The 11498-nt window shown below is 34.5% G+C and overlaps 2 protein-coding genes across 3 annotated transcripts; one reads left to right on the top strand and one right to left on the bottom strand.

The window, feature by feature from the left end:
- Positions 1–513: 513 nt before the first annotated feature.
- Positions 514–6499, top strand: LOC121798975 (kinesin-like protein KIN-5B). Its single transcript, XM_042198261.1, has 24 exons — positions 514–581; positions 658–859; positions 1112–1241; positions 1333–1488; positions 1561–1898; positions 1975–2113; positions 2383–2480; positions 2564–2720; positions 2800–2869; positions 2956–3032; positions 3207–3260; positions 3328–3408; positions 3487–3598; positions 3683–3769; positions 3884–4059; positions 4146–4307; positions 4409–4516; positions 4592–4750; positions 4831–4914; positions 5008–5213; positions 5304–5405; positions 5493–5602; positions 5683–5834; positions 6096–6499. Exons 2-24 carry the CDS (start codon positions 684–686, stop codon positions 6285–6287), a joined length of 3126 nt encoding a protein of 1041 aa, XP_042054195.1. The 5' UTR covers positions 514–581; positions 658–683; the 3' UTR covers positions 6288–6499.
- A 665-nt stretch (positions 6500–7164) lies between these two features.
- LOC121798976 (WAT1-related protein At2g37460-like) lies at positions 7165–9497 on the bottom strand. 2 transcript variants are annotated; one of them, XM_042198263.1, is made up of 8 exons: positions 9463–9497; positions 9157–9390; positions 8640–8702; positions 8359–8475; positions 8024–8270; positions 7772–7933; positions 7541–7692; positions 7165–7459 (listed from the first exon to the last, which is right to left on the bottom strand). In XM_042198263.1, exons 2-8 carry the CDS (start codon positions 9360–9362, stop codon positions 7282–7284), a joined length of 1125 nt encoding a protein of 374 aa, XP_042054197.1. In that variant the 5' UTR covers positions 9363–9390; positions 9463–9497; the 3' UTR covers positions 7165–7281. The 2 variants fall into 2 exon arrangements, with proteins under 2 accessions (XP_042054197.1, XP_042054196.1); XM_042198262.1 differs by having other exon boundaries at positions 9157–9483.
- Between the last annotated feature and the right edge of the window lie 2001 nt (positions 9498–11498).

The raw sequence follows: 11498 nt of genomic DNA, 5'->3' as shown, positions 1-11498 counted from the left end.
ATAAATATAACACGTAAGTGCCATACATTTTACTATGGATAATTAAGAATATTTGAAACTTGACAATTTAATAATTTATTTTCAAATTCTATAGAATTAACCAATATTTATCACATTATTGGTACCTAGAAAATGAGGTTTATGTTTTTTTTGTATTTAATGTGGAAAAAATCACAATTTAAGTGTCTGAACAAGGAAAAATCACAAATTAGGTGCCATTGACTATTTTGCCCCTGAGACCATTTTACATGGTTAGTTAAGATATCGATTATGTGATTTATCTATGTTAAAGTACCTAAAATGTAAATTTTTCTATTTGAAATGCTAAAAAGTGGCAAACCTTATTTTCTAAAAGCCATTTTTATAATTCACTCTTATTAATTTGAATATCTATTTGCCCAAATTTTTATACGACCGCCCGAAATAAAATTTGAATCTCGCAGCGGCCCCACCGCCTACACACACACAGTAGCCGTTAAAGTAGAGTTGCTCTAAATTCAAATAATTCTCCATCTGAAACGAAACAGAAAATCAATTCTCCTAAACAAACCCCTCTCCCTCTCCCTGCATCCAACCACTCGGTGTGAATTCCCGTCCGATTCAACTCCAAAATTGCTTGATTTATCGTGTCTCTGATCTCTTTTCGTTTTTTCCTAGGTCCTCATTTGAAAAGGTGAAGAAAAATGGGCTCGTTGACGCCGGATTTTCGGAAGTCTGTATCAACCATGGCTCCTTCTCCGGCACCCTTTCTAACGCCACGGCCCGAAAGGAGGCGCCCGGATTCAAGAGGTTCCGACTGGAATTATAATCGTTCAGATAAGGATAAAGAGATGAACGTCCAGGTTTTGCTTCGATGCAGGTACACTCTTCCCTTTTGATGTTTTGTTCGAATCTATGCCTCTTGCTGATGTTTTCCGTTTTATAAGTCTGTGATCGGTGCCATGAGATTTTTAGTATAGAATTCCGATGATCTCAGTGTTTAGACATGCTTTTTTCTTTTTAAATAACAAGATGAATAATTTTCATGATTACGGAACTGATAGTTTAGTAACCAGGCGTAATTTGCTGCAGAATATCTTGATAAGTTTGTTTGATTTGAATTTCATTTCAGGCCCCTAACTGATGATGAACAAAGGTTGAACATGCCTTCTGCAATTACATGTAATGATAGCAAAAGAGAGGTTACTGTTTCGCAGACAGTAGGCTCTAAGCATGTGGATCGAGTCTTCACCTTTGATAAGGTATGGTTTGCCTTTCGAACAGGTTTGTGATTGTTTGCCTGATATTGCAAGTTCTTGCCTCGTAACAATACATATCGATATCATTTGAAAGGTTTTTGGGCCAAAATCACAACAAAGGTCTATATATGATCAAGCTATCTCTCCAATCGTGGCTGAAGTATTAGAGGGCTTCAACTGCACAGTCTTTGCATATGGGCAGACTGGAACAGGAAAAACGTATACAATGGAAGGGGGCATGAGAAATAAGGTAAGGATTTAGATTTCATGACACTATCCAATTCTATCTGGCACATCTGATATAATGTTTACTTTGTGGTAGAGTGGGGATTTGCCAATTGAGGCTGGTATTATTCCTAGAGCAGTTCGTCAAATATTCGACACCCTTGAAGCACAGAATGCTGATTACAGTATGAAAGTGACCTTTTCGGAACTCTACAATGAGGAAATAACTGACCTTCTAGCCCCAGAAGATCAACTAAAATCCACAGAAGATAGATCAAAGAAGCCTATTTCTTTGATGGAGGATGGAAAGGGTTTAGTGGTTGTAAGAGGCCTTGAAGAGGAAATGGTGTACAGCGCTGATGAGATCTACAGCCTATTGGAACGAGGTGCTGCAAGAAGACGTACAGCAGACACCTTATTGAATAAGAGGAGCAGGTTTACTTTGCTTTAGTTTGGAACGTGTTTTTCTTAAGCAATCATGAAAATAAACCCAGTTATCTTTCTTTTGCAGTCGATCACATTCTATCTTTACTATAACTATTCACATAAAAGAAGGAACAGTTGGAGAGGAGGAGCTCATCAAATGTGGGAAGCTCAATCTTGTTGATTTAGCCGGATCAGAGAACATCTACCGTTCAGGTGTTCGAGAGGTAGAATGAATCCCATATTTATAACATATTAAAACAAGTGCAACTCTTAAAATTTTGATTATGATTGCACAATTTGGTTAAGGATCTTTTGCCAGATGCATTTAATCACAGGGAAATAACATCACAATGGTGGTATTCACTCGAACTTACCACTTGCGAGATTTCTCCAAGCTATATTTGTAGCCTCATTGTTCACAACGAATGCTAAATTTCTTGTCTGATATATAGCTTTGTGTTCAATTATTTATGTGAGTACAATATTGTCACAGGCTCGTGCAAGAGAAGCGGGGGAGATAAATAAGAGCCTACTAACTTTAGGCCGTGTTATCAATGCATTGGTGGAGCATTCTGTTCATGTACCGTACAGGTGAGAGCAAGTGTTGATTTTTTGGTTGCTTTAGAAACAAATACTTATGTATTAAATTAATGGCATCTTCATTTGTCATACAGGGATAGCAAACTTACTAGGCTCCTAAGGGATTCATTAGGTGGGAAAACAAAGACTTGCATTATTGCCACGATCTCTCCCTCTGCTCAATGTTTGGAAGAGACATTAAGCACACTAGACTATGCACATCGTGCTAAAAGCATAAAAAACAAACCAGAGGTTATTGAAACTTTTCCTATATCAGTTTTTCATTGAAACTTCAATCGGTGCATAAACTAAATTACATTCTGTTTTGAAGGCAAACCAAAAAGTAACCAAAACTGTGCTGCTTAAGGATTTATATGTGGAAATTGAGAGAATGAAGCAAGGTTTTCTTTTTCTTCCTTGCCCATGTAATGGTTTAGATTAGTTATGCATGTTTAATTGACATTTACTCTACTTCGAATGTGTTCAGATATTCGAGCAGCAAGAGAAAAGAATGGTGTTTACATTCCACATGAGAGGTTTCTCCAGGATGAAGCAGAAAAGAAGGTCAGTTGCTAACAGTAAACAGTGTAGCTTTGTGCTGGAACTACAAAATTCTTTTACTCTAGAGTTTCCAGTCTCATTTCTCTTCTATATGCTCTAAGTGAGAGTTTCTGAACATGATGTAACTTATAGATATCTAATTTGTTTAGTCTGTTGGTTAATGGATGACACTTGCAGGCTAAAAATGAGAGAATAGAACAGTTGGAAAGTGATCTCAATGAGAGTGAGAAGGTAAATTTTTACTGGTTCACATTACTCTTTTCTCCAATAATTTCGGCTGACTTGTCTAGTTATGCAGAAAGTTGATAAATTCCGCGAGCTTTATCTCACTGAACAAGATGAGAAACTGAACATCAAGAGTGAACTTAAAGACTGCAAGGTAATACACAAGATAGAACATTGGAAAATATTATACTCTGAAAATTTCTAATCATTCAAATTATCGTCATTTTTCCAGAGGAATCTTGAGACGACCCATAAACTCTTAGAAGATCTAAAAGATAAATATAAGATGGCTCTTTCCACACTGAAGGAAAAGGAGGCTCTCATCTCCAAACTACAAAATTCTGGTACAAGCAGGTTTTTTAGCATCTAGTCATGTACATCACCCACTTATCATTTACTGAAGTAAACGTTAACATCTCTTTGTACAGAGAACAGTCTGATTAATTGTGCGAAGCAGTTACAAGTCAACTTACAAGATGCATCTCAAGATATTTCGACTCTCTTTGGAAAGATAGGTAATAAAGTTTTCCTTTTGAAATATTATGCTATACTCTCGCTTTATATCTCTCATTAAAATATATCACTTTAAATGTAGCTGCCAACTAAGTTTGCAGCAAAATTTCATGCAGATCGTAAAGATAAATTAGAAAAAGAGAATCAAAGCATTCTCCTTGCATTCGAAGTACAGCTTGGCAAAAGTTTGAAAGACCTTCATGAGATCATCAAGAGCTCAGTATCCCAGCAAGAACGACAGCTGAGATGTGTTGAAGAGTACATCACCACATTTCTTGCTAATAAATATAAGGTATAGTGTTTTGGAAATTAAAATGTAGCAGTAGTTTAAGTTTTTCGAGAAGCTGACACATTTGGTTGGCAAATTGTTCATACTAGTCAAATGAGGCCATGGAAGCAAAAGTAAAGAAATTGTTAGAGATTTATACTACGGAAAGTCTGGACATGAAGAAGGTTACATATGCACTGAAGACCAAAGCATCTTCTGATCTGGACGAAATAACATCTGTGATGTCAGCCCAAACTATTGCAGTTGAGAATGTACGGAGAATCTAATTGTTACTTGAATATGTTCATTGTTGAAAGTTTGTAGACATATTTTGTATCACCTATAAATATGTTTCCTTAATTGTCTTATGCAGTTCTTCCAAAATGCAGCCTTGGAGTCAAAGGAAGTCCTTTCTGACATTCAGAACTCCTTAAATGAACAGAAAAGGATGTTAGCTTTCTCTGCCCAACAGCATACGGAGGTTAGCATGAGACACTCATAATATTTCGTTGTTCCTTTTGTGGACATCTCCAAACTTATGTCTTAATACCCTCAGGGACTTAATAAGAGTCTGGTCTCGGCACAAGTGATATCAAGTGCCGCCATAAATATTTCGAATGATCTCCACCGGCGAGCTTCTGAACTTATGACACTTCTTGAACAAAGTCATGCTGAAAAATCCCTCAGACTGCAAAACTTTGAACAGATGTTTAAGGTCAGGCTTTAGAATTTTTATGCAGCTCTGATTTTAATCTGGAGTCCATCACACATTACCATTGTGTTCTCTTGCAACAGGAGGAAGCTTCTAGAGAAGAAAAATTAGCTATGGACCAGATAGCAGCCATATTATCAACCCTGACATCCAAAAGAACTGATATGGTAAGCAAGTTGTTACTTTATTTTCTTAAATTCATTAACATGCTTCTGTTATCTGATGGTAAGTGCTAATGTTTGAAATATGCAAAACCTCAGGTATACAAGGCCTCAAGGTGCTTTGAAGAATCTAACACTGAAGAAAGCAAGAAATTGCTGCAGGAGCTGTCTAACATGCAGAATCTTTTGAGTTCGGAAGTAAGGGATTTGAGTGAATACGCAGAAAAGGTCAAGGATCACTACATGGAAGAAACATTCTCATCAGCTGAACGCGTTGTTGCTATGGAAAATAGCTTGGTGGAATGGTAAAATTCTTTCTTTAAAGTCTGTCAAACAGCAGAAATTTGAGTAATTGGGGGAAATGGAAAGCATTCTAACATTTTACATGTGCACAGTGCTGAAAATGTGGAGAGGTCTGGCCGACAGTGGCAAAATGCACAACTGGGCACGACTCATCTTGCCAAAAACAATCTTCATGACATAACATCTGTTATGCAGTAAGTTTACCGAATATATAGTATCTGCTATGAAATAAGTTTCTGAAGGACATGTTATCCTGATCCGTTATCTCCTGTCTATTGCAGGACAAAAATCATCGAAACTCATGGCATGCATGACTACCTTGCTTCTGTATCCTCGTGCATGGATGCCGAAGTTGATTCGCACGTCAATGATTTAATGATGGCTACAAATGGTAATCTAATTGCTTCTTAATTTTTCCATAGAAGTTTCAAGTTTAGGTGGCCTAACTAGACAACTCGTATGTGTTTTCAGAATCTTTGGCATTGGACAAAGGACATTCTAAGGAAATAAACACGATAACACTGGCCAGTTTGGATCAGCTCAATTCAATGAGAGTGAATCATGGTGAATGCATATCACATATTTCCAACAGATCAGAGCAGTGCATTCATAAAGAGTACTTGGTAAGTATTCACATGTCTTATAGTAAGAGATAATACGTGTTTATGGAAGTCTACAAAGCAAATAAATACCTCTGGATTCACTTATCTTAAAATAGTAGATGCAACAAAAAAAATGTTAAAAAATTATGGTATTTGCATGAAAGAACCAGTAACTAGTCCGGCCTTATTAGAAAGTGATGGTTAAAGGGAGTATACTCAAATTTCAAATGCTACAGAAACTAGATGATAATTAGGCAGTTGATCCATATATTCTTTTCTCAGGTCGAGCAGAAGACCAATGTGACTCCTAAGAAGCGCGCGACTGCAGTTCCTAGCTTGGAATCAATAGAGGCGATGAGAACTCCTGTTCATGATCTTAATTCCAAAACTAAGTTGAAATTGGATAGCGCTGATAACAAGATTATGCAGGATCAACATAGAAATCCATTTCAGGATGTTAATGGAGTAATATAGTTGGTGAATTAAAGAAGTAATACTGGTGTATGTAGTTTGAAACACTCATCTACTGATGAGTGGCAGTAGTCTCTCCATGTTGCTAATGTCTCTTCTTTAGCAGTTTGGTTTTGGAGAGAGGATATGGAATTTACAAATTGTGCTATGTACTACTATGTGTAGTAGTATACAAGTTATTTTTTCTTCTATTAGCACCGTGGCGGTTATATGTTTTTTAACTAGTTCATCATTGTTAATAAATGGATGGAAAGTGATCATTGTTAATAGGGGTATTGACACCTAATATCACCATATTTTTGTAAAATTTGTTTTTATCATCAATATGGATGCTGAGTTGGCAAAATGAATCTAGTTGGCAATTTAAATGCCCACGTACTAATCTACACTAAAAAACGTTTTTCTTCCCCCCTTTTCTTAAAATGACAGCAAAACAAAAGACTCAAAATGATAGCAACTTTCAAAATATCACTCAAACCAATACTAGCTCAGATAAATCTAAATTTTTTTACCAACGTTTCCCAAGATGATGATTTAGCTCCAGGTAAAATTTTAGAGTAAACAAAAATGTCTAGATTGGTCAAAATGGTCTCGCAAGTTTCTGTCGAACATAGTTCTTGTTGACAGATTTTGACTTCACATAAAAAACAAATGGAAAGCATAGGGAAATTTTATTATATCAAAATTTCGGTATGGTAATGGTATGATATTTTCTCATAATGGTATTTTCCATACAATACGGTATGGAATTTTCAAGCCAATATATCCCTTAGTAAAATCGTGAGTAGGAGGACTATTATCATTTTGTGTTGTTTCGTACCCTAGGCTTAAATTGTGAGATTAATGATATAAAGCGAACAAATAAGTTGGACCCATTGTGTGAAGATGGTAGCATTTACACCCAAGATGTTTATATTTTTTTATCGCGAGTGAGAAAACATTATGATCGGGGATAACTTGTTAAAAGATATGCATACAACACAACAAAATTCCTTTGTTACACTAATCTTTCATCGGTATCAACATTAGTAGTAAACACCTCCAACTTTGATTTTGATGCATCGCTTAGCTTTACCGGAATTTCTTCGACTTCCATGGAAGAGGATTTGTAGTCTTTTTGTTTGCCCCATACCACAAAGTAAAGGCCCATCACGATTACACCCGCACCAACAACCCTGCATTTATCATAACTAGTTTGTTAGTAAAAAACATCATACCTAACAAATTCTTATCTTTTAAGAATATATATATAATACCTTCCCAAATACATTTTCTCAGAGAAAATGATAGAGCTCAAGACAGCAACGATGATCATGCCTAGAGGACTAAATGCGGTGACGAAAACAGGCCCCCTTTCTTTCATAACAACTCCTTGCACATAATAAGCGATGCCCGAACAAAATATACCCTGCAACCCGTACATACATATATATAGTTAATTAATTTGACTTATTACCTTAAAGTTTAAAATTATGAAAATAGTTTACACTGTAGACGGCTGCAAGAAAGCTCGTGTCCCATTTGATGGCCCAGGCTGCAGCATTTCCCTTTTCCGCCACTAATGCGACCGCTGCTCCCTCTGCGGTTCCTAACAAGCATATCCATGCAGTGAGGGACAGTTCCGCAGGGTACGTACGCAGCGTCACAGCCTACAAATTAAGCCAAATTATCCAAATTAATAATACTACACTTTATTGTTTGAATTATCAAAATTAAGCTATGATTAATCAATTAATTACCTGCAAAATCATAAAACCAGCCCAACTAAAGCATCCAATGGTGATCAAGAGGGCACCCTTGATTGTGTGTTGAATAGAAATTTGAGGTTGCACACGATGAAGATCGTGCGTGTGCCCTGATCTGGTCCATGGAAGGTCAAGATTAGGGCCGCTAACCAATGTCATGATCATGGCTCCTGCTATTGTAGCTAATGTTCCCAATATTTTTGCTTGGCTTCGGACGCTCATCAACTCTACCTTCTCAAGCCTCATTTAATTCATGCAAATAAATTACCACTAATTAGTTAGTTAATTAGGAAAGCAAGTAGGTAGCCTATATTAGTTAACTGGCTTACCTGAAGCACCATGCCATCACAAATGTAATTGCCGGAAGAACGTTAGCCATCGCAGCTGCGAAAGTCGCTGTCGTGTACTTCATCCCCAAGAAGTAAAGATTTTGATCTATAACTGGCCTTTAATATGTACATAAGGTTGTATAAAATTATATTATTCAGATCAAACACTATAAATTGACATGATACATGTACAAATCTAATTTATGTCTTTTTGTCACATATGTCACGTCAAAATGGTGAAGTTTATGGTTTTGTGCGTGTAACAGAGATAGAGAGCTTACTCCAAAAGACTCATTAGCATAATCTTGAGAAAGGTAGATATTGTCATTTTTGGTCTTACTTTCCTGTGTAATAGTAAACGTCATACAAATTAGATTGAGAAATATATAATGAAAAGATCTTAAACTTAATTGCTTGCGAACTAAATCTAGTGAGAACTTTTTTAAAATAAGAATTTTGATAACTGAAAAAAATATCGGTTCTCTGATACATTAATATTAGTTGGTATTACAATATATATTAGCTACTGAAATTGAATTGAAAATTGATATAGATTTAGAAACTAGTATTCATGAATCAACGAACTTATATTGAGTAAAAAAAATGTATATTTTGTGATGTCAACTGATATAATTGTATTTGCGAACTGATATAATTAAGTATACTAAATTTAAGAAAAAATATGTCATGATCCATCTCCTGTAAACACACACAACACAACAAAAGATGTAACATAAATATATATAGAGTTGATTAGTTGTGTGAGATGAAGGCAACTCTAATGGACGTGTAAATTACTTGTCTAAGATGAAGGCAAAGGGAGCGATGACTAGGGTGGCGACAGCGTGGCGATAGACGACGAAGACATAGTTGCTCATCCCCTCGTTCAAGGCAGCCTTAGAGATGATGTCCATTCCGGCCAGCCCCGCTTGCAGAAAAACCACTGCTAAAAACGGTTTCGCCTTCAAAAACACTAACCCCAAACTCTCTTTAGTTATCTTCATTTCTAACTCCCTCGTCTTTATTCCAGACCTATATACATTAACATTCATTCATGTAAATACAAAAATATCACATGCAAATTGGCATGCAAATATGTTTTACCTAATTTCCTCTTCTATGTTATTTTTTTAGCTGCCACTCCCCTCTTATATATGTGTGTGTATATATACATGCGTAGTACAAACAGCAACTCCTGATATATGTGTGTGTGGTTCTCTTTTCTTTCCTTTAATAAAGAAAAAAAGGATACGATTTTTTGAGTGTATTCGTCTGCGTGTGTATACAATTATGTGTTAATAACAGAACTTAGATTTATGCAAACAAGTGGCGGATAAAAAGCATCTAATTAATTTTTATATATGATAACACTCTATCTACTTTTTATTTCTCAAATTCTGTTCTATCATTCTATGTTTCAATGAATCACAAATACAATTTGGTGCCTTAAAACATTTAATTGATACTAGTGTTTAATTGCCGACTAATTCTAACCAAGTTTTGTCCCTACTTAGGATTTACTCAACTCTAATTAATTAGAGATTATTAATCTTAAATTTGAATTTCTAAATCCTCATTTACTCCACGATTTAATCATTAGTTTAGTTTAAAATATCTAAATAGATGTCTAGTCGTGGTGGATTTGTCCTCAACTAATTAGATTATCGTTTCGGCTAATTTATTCGAACCCTTTTAATATTTGCTGATAAATGCTCATTTTGGACACTTATTTAAGTAAATTGCGGTGATTAGCGTGGTTGCATCTTTTTTGATACACGTATGATGCAATATTATGACACAACAAGTGCCCAACTACAAAAAGAAACTCCTACATTATTTTTTTATAAAAATGATAAAAGTACAATTAAAAATTTAATGATGGATATTCCAAAATTGTAACATGAGATATTTAAAGAAAGAATAAATAGATTAATGGTTTTCGATATAAATTGTTGGTATGTGTATTTGTTTATTTTAAGATATATAGATTGTTTCAAATTTTCAGTATATTATCGCGTATTTAAATTCTAAAGCAAAGTGGATTAAATTGGTGAGTGCAACAATTAATAGTGTCACATCATGTGTCGTATTATCTTTCTCAACGATGAGAATTCTTTTATTTGCCGTGTCGTCTGGTTTGTTTCATCATTCATGTGTTGATAATATCTTTATGTTTAGATTGAGGGTTGTTTTTTTATCGAAAAGAAAAACTTTGAAAATTTTATTATGATTTTATTGCCTTTTCAATTACATATTGTCCAACACACTCCAATAAAACGGATAACACGGATGTTATTTTATCTTATTTAAGCGATGGTACTATAAATAGAAAATCATACATAATTTTAAATAAACATGCCACTTGACTACTCGCAAAATTTGGATTGTTGCGTAACAAACACATTAAAATATGCACGAAATCATTTAAGAGCAAAAAATAGAGAAAAGATAAATGTACATAATTGTACATATACATAATACTTTTAGATTTTTAAATTTAATTAAAAATTAGTTTTATTATTTGTTGTATTATTATGTAGCAATAAGAAAGAATTGATACAAAAATTTTGTGTCAAATTTTAACATGATTTCGATCTTGATTCGAATTGATTATACAATATTTAGTAAAAAAAAAATTTCCTTAAATATACCAATACTTAGTTAAAATTTCAGATTTTTTTGAAGTGTTGCAAAATGATTAGTATGAAATTTATTTTAAATCAATTAATATTTATAAATCGATTTTCAATGTAAACTGTTAAAAAAAAGTTCGATTATATACGTACAATTATGTACATTTATCACTACTCAAAAATATATTAGATGAAAATTCCTCTCCCACCCACACACATAAAAAGGAATTCTACTAGACAATCCACAAAAAGATGCTTGAATTTGTATACAATAATACATGGAGTTTTTTAAGTGATTATGTGGATTTGATACGAGCATTATTAGTTAGATAAATTAGGATTTGCATATCTTTTTCATATCTTTGTTTTCTTGTTCATTAAGTTAGTTATTAGCATTATAAATAGGAGTTATTGTAATCATTTGAAAAATCAATCAAGAATATCAATATTATCGTTCATTCTCTTCTCCAAAGTGAGAAAACCGTCTAGCTCGACGGGCGAGTCGGG

This window comes from Salvia splendens, chromosome 4 (genome assembly GCF_004379255.2).
Source record: "Salvia splendens isolate huo1 chromosome 4, SspV2, whole genome shotgun sequence".
In the NCBI taxonomy this organism is placed as follows: domain Eukaryota; kingdom Viridiplantae; phylum Streptophyta; class Magnoliopsida; order Lamiales; family Lamiaceae; genus Salvia; species Salvia splendens.
The sequence above is the reverse complement of the archived record's forward strand: the minus strand, read 5'-3'. Positions and strand labels throughout refer to the sequence as shown.